The sequence below is a fragment of the Solanum lycopersicum genome, chromosome 7 (assembly GCF_036512215.1).
Source record: "Solanum lycopersicum chromosome 7, SLM_r2.1".
NCBI lineage: Eukaryota > Viridiplantae > Streptophyta > Magnoliopsida > Solanales > Solanaceae > Solanum > Solanum lycopersicum.
This window is the reverse complement of record NC_090806.1, coordinates 69,682,735-69,705,779: the sequence shown is the minus strand read 5'-3', so window position 1 is coordinate 69,705,779 and position 23,045 is coordinate 69,682,735. Positions and strand designations below refer to the sequence as shown.

General features: G+C 33.4%; 4 protein-coding genes across 7 annotated transcripts; 1 reads left to right on the top strand and 3 right to left on the bottom strand.

Moving 5' to 3' along the window:
* Positions 1–3,036: 3,036 nt before the first annotated feature.
* Positions 3,037–4,651, bottom strand: LOC101255812 (fasciclin-like arabinogalactan protein 1). Its single transcript, XM_004244011.5, has one exon. The coding sequence runs from the start codon at positions 4,433–4,435 to the stop codon at positions 3,200–3,202; it is 1,236 nt and encodes a 411-aa protein (XP_004244059.1). The 5' UTR covers positions 4,436–4,651; the 3' UTR covers positions 3,037–3,199.
* A 3,100-nt stretch (positions 4,652–7,751) lies between these two features.
* On the bottom strand, positions 7,752–8,921 carry LOC101258472 (lysine-rich arabinogalactan protein 18). The gene has a single exon (XM_004244020.5). The coding sequence runs from the start codon at positions 8,507–8,509 to the stop codon at positions 7,919–7,921; it is 591 nt and encodes a 196-aa protein (XP_004244068.1). The 5' UTR covers positions 8,510–8,921; the 3' UTR covers positions 7,752–7,918.
* A 5,130-nt stretch (positions 8,922–14,051) lies between these two features.
* Positions 14,052–15,056, bottom strand: LOC138337568 (uncharacterized). The gene has a single exon (XM_069287494.1). The coding sequence runs from the start codon at positions 15,054–15,056 to the stop codon at positions 14,052–14,054; it is 1,005 nt and encodes a 334-aa protein (XP_069143595.1).
* Positions 15,057–17,765: 2,709 nt separating this feature from the next.
* Positions 17,766–22,906, top strand: LOC101251795 (uncharacterized). 4 transcript variants are annotated; one of them, XM_004243998.5, is made up of 3 exons: positions 17,766–17,905; positions 18,065–20,374; positions 22,400–22,906. In XM_004243998.5, exon 2 carries the CDS (start codon positions 18,073–18,075, stop codon positions 20,158–20,160), a length of 2,088 nt encoding a protein of 695 aa, XP_004244046.1. In that variant the 5' UTR covers positions 17,766–17,905; positions 18,065–18,072; the 3' UTR covers positions 20,161–20,374; positions 22,400–22,906. The 4 variants fall into 4 exon arrangements, with proteins under 4 accessions (XP_004244046.1, XP_010324265.1, XP_010324264.1 ...); XM_010325963.4 differs by lacking the exon at positions 22,400–22,906 and adding an exon at positions 20,455–20,814; XM_010325962.4 differs by having other exon boundaries at positions 17,770–17,905; positions 18,070–20,374.
* Positions 22,907–23,045: the final 139 nt, after the last annotated feature.

Below are 23,045 nucleotides of genomic sequence, written 5' to 3'. Positions count from 1 at the left end.
AAGAAAGCTTTTCAACATAACCCAGAGACATTTTTTTTCCCTTTGTTCTTTAGGAACAATCTGCTTCTTCTTTAATTTTTTCTTTGAAAAAAAAAGATTGATTGATTACTGAAGAATTAGAAGCAGAGGAATGCTTACTCTACAAAGAAAGCCTTTTCAGTATTGATGTGCAGTAAAGATGATCAAGTATTTACCTTTCTTTGCTCCCCTTATTTGCTCATTTATTCCAATTTTTTACCCGATATCTGAATTGGAGCACGATAAAATCTGTATTTGTCTTACGGAGGGTCCATCTGTATTGGAGCTCGATATATTTGTGTTTGTGTCGTGTAGGACTCATTCGCATTTGAGAACGATAAATTCGTGTGTGTGTCGTGTAGGGCCTATTGGCATTAGAGTACGATAAATTCGTGTTTGTGTCATGTAGGGCTCATCTGTGTTGGAGCACGATACATTCGTATTTGTGTCATGTAGGGCCTATCCGCATTAGAGCAGGATAAATTCGTGCGTGTTTCGTGTAGGGCACATCCGCATTAGAGCACGATAATTCCCTGGTTGTGTCGTGTAGGACTCATTTGCATTGGAGCACGGTACATTCGTGTTTGTGACACGTAGGCCTTATTCACATTAGAGCACAATAAATTCGTGCGTGTTTCGTGTATGGCTTATCCGTATTAGAGCACGATAAATCCATGTTTGTGTCGTGTAGGGTTCATCTGTATAAAAGCATGATAAATTCGTGCATGTTTCATGCAGGCCCATCCGCATTAGAGCACGATAAAATGTGTTTGTGACGTGTAGGGTTCATCTGCACTGAAGCACATAAACCCATATTTGTTTTGTGTAGGGCCTATTCAGAGAGAAAATGCTTTCTACTAAAGATTTTTCTATATTAAGACTCAAATTCAAACGAAGGAGCAGTATTATCCACAACATCATATTATTTAATGTTATTCCATTTTAGTTTATTTTTACTAAGGGGCATTTGGGTGTGAAAATTAAAATTGTGTTTGACAAAAAATTAAAATTGAAGTCATTTTCTATGTTTTGTAATATATATGATTAAACATATTTATCGAAATTTAACTCCTAATAAAAAGCAAGAAATTTCATGGCCTTGTAATCTCATAATGTATCTTTCAGAGAGGGGCCCAAAAAGTATTTAGTACACTGTCATGAGGGCCCAAATACCTTCATTATTTATTTCAAATGAGACACCAAATATACCATAAATAGAACTTTTTACCTTCTTAGGCTCAATTCTAATTAAATTAAAGACTTTTTTTTTCTACCTTTCAATTTATACAGCTGGAATTCAAATAAAATGAATTTGTATTTGAATTTTAAGTTTAAATTCTTTTTTTAGGGGGTGGGGGGTTCCTACTTTGTAGGATACCTTGTATTATTGAGTCCGGTATTTTATTATAGTTCAATTAATTTAAATCTGATAATGTATAAAAAAAAATTCCACCTTTTATCTTTTATGAATATTTATTTAGATTATATAAATGGTTTCAAAATAATATATTGTATTCACATGACGAATAAAAAATAAGTAAAAAATCTTTAAAAGAATCAATTTCATAGATCACTCGAGAATATACAAAAATCTACATCAGAGTTCGAATAATCTAGATTCACGCTACATAGGTGGGAAAGCGCTCTTTATTAATAACTTTTTCATATCCAAAATTCAAATTTAAAACTTTTGATTAAGAGAGAAGTAGCTTCACCCACTATACACATACATTTTTTTCGTGGTGCGTTTACCCATTTTTTTATTATAGATAAAATCTTGTTTTCAAAGATAATCTCCGAATAAAAAGAAACGTCATCTATATACAAATCAGATAACATAATAATAAAGAGAATAATACATACTCCTTTAACTATTATTAAGCTATAAATATTAGAAACGAGAGCCTTCAGATATTGATTTTAAGGTGACAACATTTGCAAATTGTTCTATGAATTTTGGTTATATTCTAAATAAGTCTTGAAATTGGCTATATGTGTAATATGCACTTCCCTGAAGGCCCAAAATAGTCGGACTTGACTGTGTGGCCCACTCACGGAGTCGTCTTTGTTAAGAAATGTTTTACCTTTTTAATATAAAATTTTTAACGTAAATTTAAATTTAATCATGTAGATATCATATATCAAATAATAATTATTATTTTTTTAAAAAGGCAGTAAATAAGAGCCATAGTCAAGAAAAGATCAATTTCATTTCTTGTCTTGAATCGTAGTGCTGACCTTTTACATCTTGTTCAAGAGATCCGAAATCTATATATATGTTTACATAATAATATAAAATTTGAAGTTATGTATGCAATGTAATATTCCGATGAAACGTTTAGATGAACACCTCCTGTCCCCTAGATTTATTCGTTAGTGAGTCAATTAAAAAGTACAAAAATATGTTATGTATTCATTTATTTTGGTTAATTCTCGCAAACCCCAATCCCAAAAATGATTTTAGAATTCATCGATCTGTTTATGTATATGTGAAGCAATCGATTAGTTTATTAGCAAATGTTTAAGCACGATAACCAATTTAAAGAAGAAAATAAATAATATGTTACAACGGTCCAAAAATGTTTATTTACTTGCTTTGAATGGACATATTTATCTCTAATTCTTGCATAACTTAATTTAAATATTATTTAATGCTTGATAATCAAATTGTACATTAGTAACAACGGATTTTATTTATAACTGAGTACAATAATTTAAAATATAAATAAAGATAATTTTTATAATTTTAAAGCGATAATTGTATATTTACATATGCATTTGTATATATAGCAAGCGAGACTGGGGAGAGAGGACAAAGAATCCGAGAGAAGTGAGTTATATATATATATAGGTTAAATAATTGTATATTATTCATTATGTATTTGTATATTCTGACAAATTATACATATATACAAACATAACTAATTACACAAACTCAAAATCAATTCACATAATTAATGTATAATGTGAATCGTAAGTGATAATAATAACAAACTAAATTTATGCCGAGGATAAATCTACTCAATCGCGTAATTTTTCATATAATAATTAATGGTTGAAAAGTCAATAATGATTCATATTACATTAATGAAAATTCCAAATAGAATCAAAGAAGTAAATCTAAAAACTGAGAAATAGACTAATAATACAGTAACTAACTTTAATTTGATGAAATTCTTTTTCAAACTTCCATCAACACGTTGAAGGCAAACCATAAACTGAAAACGGCGGCAAGTGATGCTCCGGCATTGTACTTAACAGCACCGCTATCTGTCAAATCATCAGCATCACCGTTGGGACCATCCGCCGGAGAATCCGCTGGAGACTCAGCCGGAGATGCAGGTGCCGGTGGTGACTTGGAGTGCTTAGGAGATTCAGCACGTGCCTCCGGTGCCGGCGCCGGCGCCGGAGTAGGACTAGCCTTGAACAATTCCTCGGGTAATAACACCTTATCAAGCGAGTAAATCGCTAATGGCAGTTTATCAACCACAGTAGCCGTGATCTTCGCCGTCACAATTTTCGTTTTTATAGTAACATCTTCACCGTCATTTTGAATGACTACAGCGTACTTCTTAGCTCCGTCAGTAGCTAAAGTGTTCATATCTCCATTATTCGATTTCAAATTCGAAATCGATTGGTATATAGGAATTCCATGATATTCGAGCAGTGATTGCTTCCCTTCCGCTGTTAAATTCTTAAATTTAGGCAAAAATTTCTTCATTGCATCATCTCGTGGACAAAATATTGTTACTCCGCCATCAACGTTATCCTCAAACGTTTTTTCAGCCGGAGAAGCTAATAGAGTCTCGGCGAAAACTTTGCAGCCTTTAGCTGACATTAGAGAAGTGAGATTCATTTGGCTTGGTCCTGGAGTCGGAGCTTCAGCTTCGTCTGAGGGTAAAATCGTACTTATTTGAATAACGGAGATGTTGTAAGGAATCTCGGCGATTGATTTTACAAATTTAGCCGGAGGAGGACCGTTGTAATCAGCCGGACTGAGCCCGACTTTACCTCCTCTTAGATCAGTAATGTTTACGAATCCAGAAGATCCGGTAGCTGAGCCGGTAGCTTGAAACATTGTGGCGGCAAGTGCCGTGCCGTTAGTAATCTGGTGAAGCTTTTTAGCGTCGAAGTAATCGAGAAGCACGTGAAAAGAGAGAACGTTTTTTATAGTGTAGATAGATAGTTGTTTGGAGAGTAGATCTGACATTCCGGCATTATCTACAGCACAAACAGTGATGGTTTGCCGGCGGTTAATTTCAGCGGCGAGGTGTGTAGTTGTTAAGTAATGGTTGAAAGTGGAGAACTGTTTATGGTCGGCTAGAATGTGAGTAATGTTATGAGCTTCAGTGGCACAAATAAAAAGGACTACGGAGAGAACCACCGCAGCCACGGTGGCCGACGACGGAAGCTGCATGTCGGTGTTGTAAGAGAAAGAAGAACTCCGGTGACTGTGTGAAATTCAAGGAGTTGTTATTGGGGCAAGTGAGATCTCAAGTGACTGCAAATTTATTGTTCAGGTACGAACCTTATACAATAATGTATTTTTACACATATAACATGCTTTCACGTATCCTGATATTATGGCTAACCGTCAAATACATAAACAAATTTCTAAATTTATTATATTATTGCTCTCGGATATCTTAATTCTGTTATTTTTTATTGATTCATCGAATCACTCATAATTTATTTTTTCTACAAATTATTGGCGGATGTGGAACCAAATTTTATGAGGTGTATTGATAGAGGATGCACATGTTATTTCACGACTCATTAGTCCAGTATTTGATAGTCAAAATGTTCGAGAATAATTATGTTTTACTTCAAGTCATTTGAACACATTAGAAAACAAACGAAACTAACACATAATTTGTCTTCATTCTTCTAATCAAATCAAAATCATTACAATACGAACACAAAGACATTTACAATAGAAATGCCGAACAAAATGAGCCAACAATGTTTAAAAGGAACGAATTATGAGTGATTCAATAAAAAAAAATGACTACCTGAAGGGAAAACCCCAACAAGTTTAGAAATTTGTTTATGAGTCCGGCCTGTGGCCAACACACCCATAAAATAACGAGATTGAATGATCGATCATATATTTTTCTATTGGAGTTGAATATTTCATTCTAACTCCTTCCATAATTTCTGATAAAAAAGTTACGGTGAGAAGTAAAAAGTATTTCATAAAGTTAATCGAGATACACGAAGGCCAGTGTAACTAAGAAACAAAAATGGAAAAAGCATTATGATATTATACGAATTATTTTTGCTCTAAAAGGTTAGTAATATCCGGATTCGGTTTCACCCTTTTCTTCGCAAACAAACAAGTATGCATGTGGGGATTCCGTGAAGATGATCATTATGTGTAAAATTAAAGTACTAATAATATATATAATTTCACTTATTATAGTCATAGCCCATCTTAAAAGTTTTGATTGTAGTAATTAAAATAATTTAGAATATGATTTTCTGTAAAGGAGTTTTAGAATTAAATACCATTGAACTTCTTTAAAAAGTTTAAGTGCCTTTGGTCTATGTTATTAATATTGTTACTCTACCTTAATTACCTCTTCTTTGTTGATATCAAAAGAATGAAATGGAATTTATTACTGTATGTTTGTTTTTTACTTTAATCATCGTCTTATTTTTTATTGATGTTATTCTATATATACTCTATTTTGTGGAATTTTATCGAATTTTTATATTCTAATCGGGTAAGGATATATTTGTTTACACAAAACACGCTATCTTTTCATATTTTAGTTATGAAATTTCACCGAATAATTGTTATTGTTACAAAAGGCCTATTTGAAGACCTTTTTCCACTTTATCTTAAGTGTTTCATTGACTAAACGAAACAAAACTCGATTAAATATTTCGCGTCATATTAGAGATTTTTATTTTTATCTTTTGTTCAATCTAATTAAGTAGAAGTATAATTTTTTTTTTTAAAAAAAAGTCATGTTGATTCTTGAGTACACTAGCATGATTAAAATGTATAAAGAAAATATATGTGAAAAGAATAATCTCTTATTTTAACTTTCTTTATTTAAATATTGAGAAATATCCAAAAAAGAAAAAGAGAGAGTAGAAACTTGCAATTTATATCGCTTAAATAGTCACCTTTTAAAGCATTATATTTTAATGCCCATTGTGTGTACGTAAAATAGAATAACAAATATTACTAACATAAAATGATTTAAAATGCTTGACCATATCCTTATAGGACTATTCTCTTAATTTCATTAAATAATTTATAAGAAAAAAAAATGGACGGTGGTCTGATTGAATATGTCACTGCGTTAAATGTGCTAATCTTTTGGACCTTAACCTTGTAATTAACTGATTAGGAAATGAGTTATATAACGGATCAAAACTGAATATAATTTAATTTTTATTAAGTTTAATTTTTTTTTGTTCTTTTAAATTATTTATATACCTAATAAAATTATAGCGATATATAACACGAGTTGAATTATTATTATTGAGTTAATAAATAAACAGATCAATAATTAGTTTAAACTTAAACATATTTAACTGATTGAATTTAATTTTATTATCTATAACCGAAATTAATGAGAGATTAAACTCGAAGATGTCATACTTTTTTATATATATATATTTCACAGAGAAAGTAGTACTTTATTGATTAAGAATTTATTTTCTAAAATAAAAAATCTTTAAAACTAAAATGAAATACTAGCAGAATAAGAGGAGGAAACTAAGGCTTAAAAGATGGGTGTTCAAATAAAAGGCAACCACGTGTATAAAGTATGACTATCAGTGATACACAATTACGTAAGAAACAAATTTTATATAATATTATTTTAAAAATATTTTAAATATAATTTAGATAAATAGTAAGAGAAAATAAATACGATGGGAGTGCAGATAACACAATTAATATAAAATACTATTTGTAAAATTTGTTTGATAATATAATTTTTGTTTTTTTTTCCTAAAGAAAATATTAAACAATAGAATATTAAAACATTAGAAAATATATTGTACGAGACTTAATTAGATTTTTCATTGACTGGTAGGATTCTCTGGCAAAATTCTCAGCTTTTGTAGCGTTAAATACTGTACGCTATCACAGCTATTTATATTGTGATTTAGTATTAAATTACTAAAATTCATTTGGATTCCATCATTAATTTTGTGGCAAAGTCTGATTCATACGTACTTAAAAAATAATTTAATTATGGTTTATAGTTATAGCGTAGCTACGAGCAAGATGGGGAGAGGAAGAAAAGAGGCGAGAGAGATTAATTATATTTTTTATTTCTATGATATAATTGTATATGTATAAAAGATGAGAGAGGCGAAAGAGAGAGTACGTAATCACAATTGAAATTAAGGTGTGAGCCATAATTAATTCAAACTATAGCTATAATAGCTAATTAACTAGAAAATGATAATCTTTCAAATGAGAAAATGGAGAAAAGAAGTCGTTACAAAAACATTCACATATAGGGATAAGTTCTAGCTAAAAAATATATTTTCGAAAAATAAGTTCATGTAAGGTTATCTTATTAATTCAAAAATAAGAGAATAAAAGAGCAAATAGCTCTAAGGGATATACTTTATTCGATATTGTATTTTAAAATTAGAAATCTAGACATAACGAAGGAAGTAAATCGTTATAACGAAGGAAGTAAATGTAGACATGACAGGATATGCATTTGATTTTTTGATTAGTTGGTTAGTAATGAGTAATATAGAATTCAAAATTTCACTGCAATTTTATTATTTGTTATAAATGATAATCAGTAAATTAAAGTACAACAAATAAGATAATGAATGAATAAAAGTGTCAAAAATATTACAATAAATATGATAAAAGACTCGATAATAGGAATTTTGTGCAACATTGGGCCGGATGCATTCAAATTGAAAGTGCGGCCCAAATAGCAAGCCCACTTAGAACCATCGGCACTTTCAACACTGAAATTGCAGCGGAAACATCATCAGCAACGGGTGCTGGTGAAGTTCCCGGTGATAAACTCGCCGGCGCCGTAGTAGGTCCGTCAACAGACTCCGCCGGACTTGCTGAACTTGAAGGTATGCTTGGGGATACTGACGGTGTCGCAGTGCTGGCCGGAACATCCGCTGCTGCCGGGGAAGATGCCGGAGTGCTCACCGGCGTTGATACCGGCGGAGGAGTTGCAACAGAAGGAACCGGAGCAGATCTACTGATTGACGGAGTGAGTGCGGGTGAAACGCTGGTTACTGGAGAAGCTGCTTTCGGTGACTGTACCGGCGCTGCAGACGGGCTAATCGTAGGAGCCGAGGGCGAAGAAACCGGTGCTTGAGATCTCACTGCCGGTGATTTAGTCGGGGAAGAAACCGGTGCTTGTGATTTTACCGCCGGTGATTTAGAGGGAGAAGAAATTGGGGATTGAGAAGGTGCATTTTGCGCTTCACCGGAATTTAACACGAGAAAAAGTACAACAACAGTGCCAAATAATTTAGACATATTGCAGTGCTAAGAAAATGAGAAAGAGCAGAATATTCCGGTGAAATTGAGAAAGAATAGAATATTCCGGTGGCCGGAAAACAATATTCAATTGAATAAATAAATAAATACTGAAGAATATTGAAGAGAATGTTTGTTTGTAGAGAAATATATAGTAAGTGAAACTAAACGTTGCATTCATAAAAATTTAAAAGCAAAGTTACCGTTGCTATTCGTGGGGCTTCCAAACGCTACGACGGTACGGCTTGTCGCAGTAATGTAGCCGTTATTGAAAAGTATTTTCCTAAAAAATTTACTCCTACTTAATGTTTGTTTTTGAAAACAGAGTTAAAATTTTATGTTTATAGAACTTGAATTATTAAATTTTGATAAATTGTTAAGTTTTAGTAGAGATTAAATAAATTTGATAAAAATAAAGAATGCGTTAAAATTATTAATGAATTCGTGTCGACTAATTAAAAAGAGTTGTTGGTTCAGTAGCCAACAAGGAACTCTATTTCGATGCCCTTTGAAGCTATACCAACTTTTTTTGTCCATTATAATTGTGCATTATTTTCTCGATATGGTTAAAATTTTATAAGTCCATTAAATTTATTTTTCAATCATAATTTTTATATATTATTGTAATTTATAATTACTTTTTACATAAGTTTTCAAATCTTTACAAATACACAATTTTTATTTCAAAATAACATAAAGTTTCTTTATCTGAATTCACGGTCAGAATTTTAAAATATGAATATTAATGCTGTGAGAGTAGTTTATTTTACTAGCAAGTCAGAAACTTAACATTCTATTACCTCTATAAATTCTGCCCTAAAGCATATTAATTAATAATAGTACAATTATTTTGACTTATCACGATTTATTTATCAGCTTTTATGAGTTTAAAATCTCTATCGACTCAATAAAATATCAATTGATTCAATTTGATTAAGTGATTATAAACTGGCTATCAATCAAGTTATCAATTAAATTAATACATATTCGAAATATTAATTGTGCCAATGATTGAAGCATGACAATCCTCTACGTGAATCATTTCTTCTAAGATTAATGGGTTGTTGATTAATTCCATAAAAAAAACTAGATAATTATTTTTTTAAACTAACTCCTTATTTAAAAATTATAAACCATTTCCATAATATTAATCTGATAGCCCGATATCAATTACTATAATAATGTTATAAAACTATTAAATAAGAAAAAGAAGCTAGAGAGAAAAGAAGAGAAGACTTGTTATTTCTCTTGATGAATGAATTTACAATGAAGAGGAGCACTCTATTTATAGGAGAAATCTAACTTGGTCCCCAAGTAGGAGGACTCTTTAATCATATCCTAAAAAGGACTCCACATGATAGACATTCACTATAATACAAATACTTTATAACACTCCCCCTGAATGTCTAATTCATAGATGATGTGCCTCGTCAAAAACCTTACTAAAAAAACTTTAAGAAAAGAAAAACTCTAGTAAAGGAAAAGAGTACACATATCTATTAATACGCATCTAGGCTGCCTCATTAAAAACCTTACAAGGAAAACCCAGTGGGACAAAACCTCGTGAGGGAAAAAGAGTACAGCGCGTATTTACTCCCCCTAATGAGAACATTAATCCAGAGACTTGAAACTTCGCATTCCAAGCTTGTGCACCATCTTCTTGAAAGTTGCAGTTGGTAGAGACTTGGTAAATAGATCAGCCACATTGTCACTTGAACGAATCTGTTGCATATTTATATCACCATTCTTTTGAAGTTCATGTGTATAGAAAAGTTTCGGTGAAATGTGCTTTGTTCTATCTCCTTTTATGAATCCTCCCTTAAGTTGTGCTATGCATGCTGCATTATCTTCATATAAAGTGGTGGGTACTTTATCACATTTCAAACCACATTTCTCTCGAATGAGATGTATCATAGACCTTAACCACACACATTCTCTACTTGCTTCATGAATAACTATTATTTCAGCATGATTAGATGAAGTGGCTACGATGGACTGCTTTGTAGATCTCCAAGATATAGCAGTCCCCCCACATATAAACACATAGCCTGTTTGGGATCAAGCTTTGTGTGGATCAGATAAATATCCTGCATCAGCATAACCAACAAGATTTGGGCTACAATTAACAGAATAAAATAAACCCATATCAGTTGTCCCTTTAAGATATCGCAAAATGTGTTTGATCCTATTCCAATGTCTCCTAGTAGGAGCAGAACTATACCTTGCTAACAAGTTAACAACAAAAGCTATATCAGGCCTTGTAGTGTTAGCAAGATACATTAGTGCACCAATTGCACTAAGATACGGTACTTCAGAACCAAGAATTTTTTCATCCTTTTCTTGAGGTCGGAATGGATCCTTATTCACATCAAGTGAACGAACAACCATCGGAGTACTTAATGGATGCGCTTCATCCATACAGAATCTTTTCAACACTTTTTCTGTGTAGGCAGATTGATGAACAAAAATACCATTTGTCAAATGCTCAATTTGCACACCAAGACATAATTTTGTTCTTCCCAGATCTTTCATCTCAAATTCATTCTTTAAATAATCAATTACCTTTTGAAGCTCTATTGGAGTTCCAATAAGATTTATGTCATCAACATAAATAGCAAGTACAACAAATTCCGATATTGTTTTCTTTATAAAGACACATGGACAAATTGCATCATTTGTATAACCTTCCTTACTTAAATACTCACTAAGACGGTTATACCACATGCGCCCAGATTGCTTCAAACCATATAATGATCTTTGCAATTTAATTGAATACATTTCTCGAGATTTTAAATTACACGATTTAAATCCTTCAGGAATTTTCATGTATATCTCATTATCAAGTGATCCATAAAGGTAGGCTGTAACCACATCCATCAAATGCATTCCAAGTTGCTCATGGACTGTGAAACTAATGAGATAACGCAATGTTATTGCATCCATAACAGGTGAGTATGTCTCTTCATAGTCGACGCCAGGCCTTTGAGAAAATCCTTGTGCCACAAGGCGTGCTTTATACCTTTGTATTTCATTTTTCTCATTTATTTTTCGCACAAAAATTCATTTGTAACCAACAGGTTTAATACCATTAGGTGTTTGAACTATAGGTCCAAAAACTTCACGCTTGGCAAGTGAATTCAACTCTGATTGAATTGCTTCTTGCCATTTTGGCCAATCATTTCGTTGTCGACATTCTATAACAGATTGAGGTTCATGATCCTCATTATCTTGCATGATATTTGTTGCAACATTATATGCAAAGACATAATCAACCACTATTTCTGATCGATTCATATTAGTTTCAACATCTTTTAAATTTATGGATAGTTCATTATTTCCTTGAGTTTCAAGTTCATTGATTCTTTCATGAATATCAGACTTATTCAAATTTTGAACTTCCATATGAGATTCTTTCATAGTGTCATCTTGACATTTAATCTTTCTTTTTCTAGGATTTTGATCCTTAGACCCCAATGGTCTACCACGCTTTAGGTGTGTTTTTGACTCATTGGCTATGACACTAGTGGATGGTCCTTTAGGGACATCAATTCGAATTGGGACATTCTCTGCAGGAATATGTGATTTAGTAATCCTTTTCAAATTTGTAAATGCGTCTGGCATTTGATTTGCAATTTTCTGCAGATGAATAATCTTTTGTACTTCTTATTCGCAAGTAGAAGAATATGGATCAAGATGAGACAATGATAAATTTTTCCACAAAATTTCTCGTTTCATTTCACTATTCTCTCCCCCTAATTTTGGGAAAACTGTCTCATCAAACCGACAATCTGCAAATCTAGCAGTAAACATGTCTCCAGTCAAAGGTTCAAGATAGCGTATAATGGAGGGTGACTCAAACCCAACATATATTCCTAACCTTCTTTGAGAGCCCATCTTAGTGCAGTTTGGTGGTGCCACAGGCACATATACAGCACTTCCAAAAATTCTTAGATGGGATATATTAGGTTCTTGACCCATAACCAATTGCAATGGAGAAACCTTATGATAACTTGTCGGTCTGAGACGAATAAGTGTTGCAGCATGCAAAATTGCATGTCCCCACACATAAGTGGGCAACTTAGTTTTCATAAGCAATGGTCTTGCTATTAATTGCAAACGTTTAATTAATGATTCAGCGAGACCATTCTGAGTATGAACATGAGCAACAGAGTGTTCAACTCTTATCCCAATTGCTAAACAATAATCATTAAATGATTGGGATGAAAACTCTGCAGCATTATCAAGACGAATGGACTTAATCTGATTATCAGGAAAGTGTGCCCTTAACCTTATTATTTGTGCCAATAATTTTGCAAATGCCAAGTTACGAGATGACAATAGGCACACATGAGACCATCTAGAAGACGCATCTATTAGAACCATAAAATATCTAAATGACCCACTAGGTGGGTGAATAGGTCCGCAAATATCCCCATGTATATGTTCCAAGAACGCAGGGGACTCAATCTTAACTTTCATTGGTGATGGTCTCACAATTAACTTGCCTTGATAACAAGCAGTACAAGAAAATTCACCATTTAAAAGAACTTTTAGGTCTTTTAGTGGATGTCCATTCGAATTTTCTATAATTCGTCTCATCATTATTGACCCAGGATGTCCTAGACGATCATGTCAAAGTACAAATGTATTGGAATCAGTAAACTTCTTATTTACTATACAATGTGCCTCAATTGCACTAATTTTTGTCCAATACAAGCCAGAAGATAAAGCATGAAACTTTTCTATAACACATGTCTGCCCAGAGACATACTTGGTGATACCAAGATATTCAAGATTTATTTCATCCATTGATTGGATATGATAACCATTTTCACGGATATCTTTAAAACTCAACAAGTTTCTCTTAGATTTTGGAGAAAACATAGCATTATTAATGATGAGTTTAGTTCCCTTGGGCAAAATTACAATGACTCTTCCAAAGCCCTCAATCATATTAGTACTACCAAAAATTGTAGTAATATTTATTTTTCCCATACTTAAATGAGAAAAATATTTCTTATTTTTGAATATGGTATGTGTTGTACCAGAATCAATCAAACAAATATCTTCATATTTCGATAATATGTTCTTAGAATTATCCATATCTTCACATGAAATGACATACACAAAATAAATATATATTAAATATTAGTGTTGTCAAAAGGGTACAATATATTCAAAGGAATAAATTAATGATTAAATATTAAAAATTGAGCCTTAATTTATTGTTTCCTCTAAGTCAAAAACGAGTTGTTTGGAAAATAAAATAAAATCATTATTTAATCCTAGTTAATAACAGACTGCATGTTTTTAACATTAGATCAAGTTAAAGACCTAATATATTACAAACACGTGATAAAGTTTAGTATTTGACTAACTCTATCATATTAGAATCATATAAATAAAACAATGAAAATATATATTATTTTATTAAGAATTAAGGAACAAGCTAATGAGCGACTAAACTAATTTAAAATATTAATATTCATGCAAACAACTATCATTACATGAAATTTATTAATAAATACTACAAAAAAAAATATCACTCTTCCATGTTCACAGAACCATCACCAATTAATTGATCTATTTTTCCTTCAGGATGTGCGAAAAAATCTGCTATATCCAAGTGCGTGATGTCAACTTGATTTTCAGAGATAAAATTTGCCTCAGGATTTTTCTCTTTCTTCTTTAGTGATTCTTGATAAAGCTCAACCAAGTGTTTGGGAGTACGACAATCACGTGCATAATGACCTCTTCCACCACATCGAAAACAACCTTCCCTAGTTGCTTCACGTTTCTCATCCTTTCTTTTTTCCTTTTTATTTGATGAATGATTAATGCTAAGATTAGAATTACGTTCTTGACCATAATCACGACCACGACCACGTCCACGTCCACGATTAGGACCGCGACCTTTTCCACGCCTAGCATGGTGGGCGTACGCCTCATTCACTTCAGGAAGTGGTTCAGATCCAGTAGGTCGATTCTCATGATTTTTCAATAATAAATCATTATTTTGCTCGGCCACAAGAAGATGAGAAATTAGTTCAGAATACTTTTTGAAACCTTTCTCTCGATATTGTTGCTGCAAGAGCACATTCGAGGCATGGAAAGTGGAGAATGTCTTTTCTATCACATCAATCTCACTAAACGTTTCTCCACATAATTTCAATTGAGAAGTGATTCTGAACATGGCAGAATTATACTCATGTATAAACTTAAAGTCTTGTAGCCTTAGATGCATCCAATCATATCGTGCCTTTGGATGTATGACCATCTTCAAGTGGTCAAATCTTTCTTTTAGGGTTTTCCACAAAACAAGTGGATCCTTAACTGTCAGATATTCGATTTTCAGAATCTCGTCAAGATGATGACGCAAGAATATCATTGCTCGTGCACAGTTTTGATTTGATGCCTTATTTTCTTCTTTTATGGTGTCTCCAAGACCCATTGCATCAAGGTGGATTTCAGCATCCAACACCCATGAGAGGTAGTTCCTGCCCGAACTTTGGAGGGCAGTGAACTCTAGTTTTGTAAGATTGGCCATTAAAATTAAAAACAAAAGAATAAATAATACCTTTATTAATTCTTCAAATCTAACCTTCACTTTTGAGAAATTAGAGTCTCGTGCTGATAACGTGTTATAAAACTATTAAATAAGAAAAAGAAGCTAGAGAGAAAAGAAGAGAAGACTTGTTATTTCTCTTGATGAATGAATTTACAATGAAAAGGAGCACTCTATTTATAGGAGAAATCTAACTTGGTCCCAAAGTAGGAGGATTCTTTAATCATATCCTAAAAAGGACTCCACATGATAGACATTCACTATAATACAAATACTTTATAACAAATAACAATTTTTTTTGTTTAAGTTGCCATTTATAGTTTGATTTTAATTTAAACATCCTATGCCAATCAACTGCACTTATGAATTAAAAATTAATTGAGGGAACTCATCTAGCTTATTCTTCATATTCGTCTCTTGCAACTTCTAGAGTTTTGCTTTCTTTTTGGGTCCGAGAGATTCATTTACGTGATTAGTGATGATATTAAGATTTTCGTAAGGTGTTTAAAAATTGAAGAAATTAACACATATTCACTAACCTAAGTGGATTAAATATCTACGATATGTACATAAAGAAAATTTAATCACATAATATCTAGCTAATTATAATTGTGAGTTGTTGGATTAAGCAATAAATGCATGTGTAGTTATAGTGAAAACCAACAAAGTTTAGTACCTATTTAATTAGTAGGAAAATTATTTAGTAACTAGCTAGCTAATAGTACTATTAATTAGTAAGAGATTCAAGTAAATGTTTTAATAATAAAGAAACATAATGAAAAAATATAAAAGTTTGTTTTGATCAAAGGGGTATAAAGTATGAACATAATATGTTCTTAATAGCTTAATTTTTTAGATAAAATAATCATATGCACATATTAATATAATATGAGATCAAATATCACTGGTGCCTATTATCAAAACGAATTTATACGTATTTGACAAAAAAAATCAATTTTGCACGTGACGAACGTGTTGAGGATACAATTACATAACAAAAATATGTTTGTTATTCTCTTTTATAGCTAAAAAATGTAAATAAAGTAGGCACGCTAACAACAATGAGATGTTATATACTCCTATAAAATAAAAATACTCGATAATATATTACTAAAAATATTTTTTTAAAAAAATAATTACAAAATCGGCCTAGTAAATAGTTAATACAAGACAAAATATTAGGAGTACGGGTCAAAATCAAATTGAAATTGAATATTTGAATTGGAAAAAATAATTTAGCTTTAGTAATGAATTATTGATTCTAACGGTTGTGATAATGATTTTAAATTTCTTAATTATTGAGTTATCCATTTTTAATGATTTGAAGTTTTTTTTTATATGAGTTAACTTATAATTCAATAGAAAATTAATATATTATATTGATATCATTCGGTATATAAAGTAGGGTGTGCAAAAATCGAACTGAAAAAATGTTATTGGGATTATTAGGTTTTTAAAAAATACTATTGGGTTATTGGTTCGGTATCGATTTTTATTATTGGGTTATTTGGTAAATTGATAACCCAATATGACGTTAATAATTTATTATTTTATTTTTACTAATTATTAAATATAAATAATTCAATATATAATTAGACATAATAACTATAACAAATTATTAGTACTTTACCAATTTCAGACTAAGCTATTTTACTAGTTTTTACTGTTTACTCAAAACTTAAAAATTAAAAGTAAGGGGTTTACGGTTGTAGCTATTTGATTTTAGTGTAGTTTTTGTTTTACTTTTGTTAGACTATTTTATGTTAGTTTTAGTTTTAATTATAGGTTGTAACATTTGTAAGATTGTAAAGGTCCTTAATTTGATTAACATAAAAAATCTCATACTATATTTTGGTGGTAACATGTAATTATTACCTTCGTACTATATTTTTTCTTATTGATATAATTTCTAATTATCTTTCTTGTTTCACTATATCAAAGCAACTAAAGAAGTGAGAAGACATATAATATTTTACGGATATTTTCTTATTGGGTAAATCGAAAACCAAACCGATAATGATCAAAAATCGATAAATCGAAAATCGATAAAGAATATCTTATTGATTTGTTATTGGGTTAGCATATTTAATAACAAAAAATCGATAGATCAAACCGATAATACATAAAATCGAACCGAACCGATCAATGCACACCCCTAATATAAAAGTCCTCGACCTTAGGTTTAGTTTCATTTTTTTATTTCTAACAGTCTCAAACTTCTTGTTATTCCACAAAGTGTTAGTCTTACTTTTGAACAAGACACAATTTATCAACTCATGTGCATGATTTATTTTGTTAGTCATTATATTTATGAGTAATTTAACCACAATATATTTTAAAAACAATTATAATGTAAATATATTGCATAATACATGTTACAGATTTATCACAATATTGCTATAAATAATAATAAATAAAAAGTATCGCTAAAATCAGTATTATTTTTTAAAATATATTAATTCATGTAATTTTTCCTATATTTATTTTATAAACAATTTTTTATTGATTAAATAAAAAAACCGGACAGTTAAAAATATAAAACTTATTAAAAATATATAAATTTAACATGTTTGAAAATAAAAAATTAATAAATCAAAATCGATAATACATAAAATCGAATCAACACGTTACCTACGGTCTGCGGATCTAGCTCAAAATAACAATTCGTCAACGCTTATAAAATTATAAAATACGGAAAAATAAGGCAAATATTTACCCCTCTTTCTGATAGTTTCTTGTCACAACTCAAACTTTCCACAGAATTAGGGTTTCTTCCCTTTTCTCCCTAAAAATTTCAGTCTGCTCGACAAATTCAACTTGCTGTTCCTCCGGTAAGATTATTCCCTCAATTTCAATTTGTTGTTTGTTGATTGTTTGATTTTGTTGAATTTTTTGGTATTTTTTTCGTTTCGTAGCTAGTAGTATTAGAATTTGAAAAATTTAGCTTCATTTGAGCTTGTGATAACTGATCGTAACCCTAATCCTGTTAGATTAGGTCATGGAGGATAATGAAGGTGGGGATGGAGTTGGTGGAGAGCCAATCGAGCAGTTTCACAGGAATGAAGCGATCTCTGCTGTTGCCGATGATGGGTTTATGGTTGAAGAGGATGATGATTACGAAGATCTCTACAATGATGTTAACGTTGGTGAGAATTTTCTTCAATCTTTTAGAAAGAATGAGGATTTAGTATCTAGGAATGAGGAGGTAGAGAGGAAGCCTGAGCAGCCTGTCCTTCCGGCGCCACCACCGGTGGTGGCAGCACTGCAAGTGGTGGATGAGAGTGGGCGTGACGATTTTCAGGGTGTGGGTGGGGAGAGGAATCCTGTAAAAGAGGAGGATGTAGTGTCTGGGATTGCTGCTAGAGCGTCCGTAGGTCCAGCTGTGTCTGGGACTTCTGCTGGTAGTGGGTTTAGGGTTGAGTTAAGTCATCCATCAAGTAAGATGGGTGATTTAGCAGAGCGGATGGTGAATAGTAACGTTCCAAATCAGGTGATGGCTCAACAGCCTCATGGTGGTGGTGTTGCAGTAGCTGCTGGAAATCTGGGTAATGTTGGAAATATGGGGAATGATAATTTGATAAGGCAAGGAGGGGTTAATATGAACGGGGCGGGTAATATTGTTGCTGGAGTTGGGGTCGCTAGTGGTGGAGGAGGAGGTGGTGGCGGCGGTGGTGCGACAATTCTTTTTGTTGGTGATTTGCATTGGTGGACCACAGATGCTGAGCTGGAAGCTGAGCTGAGCAAGTATGGACACGTGAAGGAGGTGAAATTTTTTGAAGAAAAAGCTAGTGGGAAGTCTAAAGGATATTGCCAGGTTGAGTTTCATGATTCCTCAGCTGCCACAGCTTGCAAGGAAAGTATGAATGGACATATGTTCAATGGGCGACCATGTGTAGTCGCTTATGCATCATCACCGTATAATGTGAAGAGGATGGGTGAGGCTCAGGTGAATCGAAATCAGCAGGTGGCTCAAACTGCTGTTCCCCAAGCAAGGCGGGGGCCTGGTGAAGCTGCTGGTAAAATTGGAAATAACAACACTCCTACTGGTGGCAATTATCAAGGCGGCGGTGGTGGTGGGGATGGCAACAGGGGGGGTTATGGTAGAGGCAGTTGGGGTAGAGGAGGTCCTCAAGCTATGGGAAATCGGGGGCCTGTAGGTCCTATGAGAAACAGGCCTGGTGGGATTGCAGGTAGGGGTATGATGGGTAACGGTGGAGGTGGATTTGGACAAGGTATGGGTGGTGCACCTCCTATTATGCATCCTCAAACAATGATGGGTCAAGGCTTTGATCCTGCTTTTGGAGGGCCTATGGGGAGAATGGGTGGTTATGGAGGATTTCCTGGTGGTCCAGCTCCACCATTTCCTGGTATGTTGTCATCTTTTCCACCTGTTGGAGGAGTTGGGATGCCTGGAGTAGCTCCGCATGTAAATCCTGCATTCTTTGGTAGAGGAATGCCAATGAATGGTATGGGAATGATGCCAGGCGCTGGTATGGAGGGGCCTAACATGGGGATGTGGTCAGAACCTAATGCGGGTGGATGGGCTGGTGACGAGCACGGTGGTAGAGCAGGAGAGTCAAGTTATGCAGAAGAAGCTGGGTCTGATCATCAGTATGGAGAAACAACTCACGATAGAGGGGCTTGGCCAAATAATGTGAAAGAGAAAGACAGAGGATCAGAGCGTGATTGGTCTGGTTCTACAGATAGAAAACATAGAGAAGGCAGAGAACCATCCTATGATAGAGACATGGCTCGTGAAAAGGATCGGGGCCACGACCAGGATTGGCCAGAGAAAAGATACCGCGATGATAGAGATGTCGCACGAGACAGAGAGAGGGACCGGGATCATGAACGTCCTAGAGAACGAGGGCGTGATCGCGAGAGGGATCGTGATCGTCATAGGGATGATAGAGATAGATATGCTGATCATCACAGGTACAAGGACCGTGAGCAAGAATATGATGATGAAGACAGAGGAAGATCATCAAGAGGACACAGCAAATCACGATTATCACATGAGGAAGACCATCGGTCAAGATCAAGGGATGCTGATTATGGAAAGAGGCGGCGTATAATGTCCGAGTGATCTGTGGCTTGGCTCCTTATTTTCAAGGGTACTTCACAATGAGATCGATTAGTAGCTAATCTACTGAGGGTTTACCATGTGTATCCAGGCTTTCTACTGGGAGGCTTCCTTTTCTTCCTGCGTTCATCAAAGAGTTGCTCTCTGAAATGTTCTGTTGCATACATGTTTATGCTCTTTTCCTGTTTAAGGAGCACTGGTCTCTCAGCACTAAGAAGTAAGTTCACAGCTCCTCTTACATTGAATTAGTTGCTTTTGGTAATGAATACTACCTGTATTTGCTATTTCTCTGTTTAGGAGGATGTTCTTTGTCTGAAGGGCTTTCTCAAGCATGATGTGCTAGTTGGGAGGGGACTACTATTATTTATGTGGAACTTTATGTAACCAAAGTTTTCACTGTTTGATGCTGGTCAATCATGGAAAGCTTTCTTTATGATTTGCTGTGTCATGTTATATGCTAAAGCTGAGGCGTTTTTTGTTTTCTGAATTCCGGTGTAAAGAGAACTATATAGAGGATACTGAATCAGTTGTAGATTTTTTTTTTTGACTCTTGTAATCTAGAATATGTTTTATGTTCTGTAAATATTTGACTGCCAGTACCATCTTGGTACTGAAGAATACACTGCTATCTTATTAAAAAAATTATAACAACAACAACATGCCATTCCACAAGTGGGGTTTGGGAAGGATAGGATGTACGCAAATCGTACCCCGACCTTTGTAGGGTAGAGCTGCTGAAAAAAAAAGATGATTATTAGGACCCGTTTGACCATGAAACTTGTGAGTTTTGAAAAAAGGCAGTATTTGCTTTCAAAGTGAAAAATGGTATTTGGGAATTGGAGTTGTGTTTGGCCATGAATATCAATTGGAGTTGTTTGTGAACTTGGTGTTCTCAAATTTTGACTTTTTTTGGAAGTAAGTTGCATTCCGGAGCTTTATGGCCTAACATGTTTTCCAGAATTCAACTCTGGGAAAAAAGTACAAATATTCATGGCCAAACATATGCTTCATGTAGAATTTAACTTCATAAGAAAGTGACTGATACTATAAAAGCCATGGGAAATCCTTGGGGAGTGCATGATGTTGCTCATTCAATTCTATAAGTGAACAGCATATATATCTTTTGTGTACCATCAGTCTTCGTTGTCTTTGCACTTTGTTGTTATATCCTTCAAGCTGATTTATGTCTAATTTTTGTTATTTGGGAAATTTATAAAAAAAACATGGCATTTTGAAAACCCTGCAAGGTTTTCAAATTTCATAACTTACTTTGTTAACTAATCATGAATCCTAATAGACTGACTTCCTGGTACTCCTTTGTTGTGGAGGGCTACAATTAACATTTCTCTCAGGTTCTTCTTGGTGGGGTTCTTAATAGGAAGTGCTGCATTTCCAGCATAAGCTTGAGATTTTTTAGTAATTTTAGCAGAAGTAGTTTTCCAATTTAATACTCCTTCCGTACCAATGTATGTGGTTGTGTTTGACTGTGCGGAGTTTTAGAATGGATGATCGACCTTTTGAACTAAACTTAGTTATGCCTGAAAGTATGAAGGACTACATCAGTTGGATTCTCTTGGAAAAATCTATGATGTGTTTGGAAGGAGTGAAATTGAAGATGTTTTGTTGAAATATCTACTCCAAAGTACTCCCTTAAGGCTAGATGTCTTCAAAATTTATGTAGTTGGAATAGCTTTTCCCCAGTGGACTCTGATGTCAAACTTTTGGATTTTGTTAGCTCCTTATACATAGCATAGGACTCATTGCAACTGAGGTAACAATCTCTCTCGTTTGTAATTATGCATCTTCTTGATGCCATTGATACTACTGCTTACTTTATTTATGGTCTAAAACAAACCATAAACATTTATTTGGTTATAAATGATCTCATAAAGAACAATAAAAGAAATCATATCATCAAGTGTAAGGTTAGAAGTTCAAAGAAAAATATTTGCAAGTATGGCATTTTTCTTGGGAGGAAATTGGGAAATCGAAGGGAGCAGTTTTTTTTCTTGGACCAATGTTGGGATGAGGTGAGTTTAATTTGAGAAACATGATTAGTAAGAAGGATACATATAGCTGATACCGACTTACTTGGCAATGAGGAGGAATAGTTGTGTGCTTATTTAGACTTGTGAATTTTGATTTTTACCATGAGACTGACTGACTGTAGTTCCAATGTTTGATTGTTCTTTTTTCTGCAAGGTGTTGATTACAAATTTTGTTTGGTTTCTTGTGATTATAGCATGGAGGACGTAGAGCAAGCTGTGTGAAGAAGTATGGAAGGGAACTCCTTGAAGCTTCTGCCTGAGGAAGAATGTTATATTATATGGTTTTACCTCTCAGTGAAGATTGAATTGCTAGTGGAACCTTTTATGTCAGTTTTTGAATTTATGTTTTTGTTGAATGTGACCTGAATAATCCTTTCTGGTGACTTGTGACTTTATTGGAAGCCTAGTTATAGATTATCATAGACATTTGCTATTTGATGTAATGTGTTAATAGGATTTGACCCACAGGTTGGCGCCGATCTGATCCCTTGCTCTGGCGTTTGTTGTACTACTTGTTTTTCTCTTTGTATCATCGTTGTTTCTTTGTTTTTGACCCAGTTTTTTAGTTGGGCATATGTTGTTGTTTAGCGCTAATTCTTCCTTCTGCAAGTGTACATAGAATTTTTCTTGTTACAAGTTTTTGAAAAGTGTACATGGAATACTAACATTTAGCAATGACTTTGAATTCACACTTTCTTTTATTTGTGTCTTCCTTGAATAATTCTTTCCATGTTAGCTATTGTTATTTATATTTTATGAGTATTTCTCTATAGTTACATTATTGTTTTGTCGCGTCAAATTATTGGTGAAGTCATATATTGGGGAACTTACATAAATATG

What these genes read in the sequence shown, in the direction of transcription:
- LOC101255812 (XM_004244011.5), bottom strand. Translation starts at nt 4,435, where the DNA reads ATGCAGCTTCCGTCGTCGGCCACCGTGGCTGCGGTGGTTCTCTCCGTA.
- LOC101258472 (XM_004244020.5), bottom strand. Translation starts at nt 8,509, where the DNA reads ATGTCTAAATTATTTGGCACTGTTGTTGTACTTTTTCTCGTGTTAAAT.
- LOC138337568 (XM_069287494.1), bottom strand. Translation starts at nt 15,056, where the DNA reads ATGGCCAATCTTACAAAACTAGAGTTCACTGCCCTCCAAAGTTCGGGC.
- LOC101251795 (XM_004243998.5), top strand. Translation starts at nt 18,073, where the DNA reads ATGGAGGATAATGAAGGTGGGGATGGAGTTGGTGGAGAGCCAATCGAG.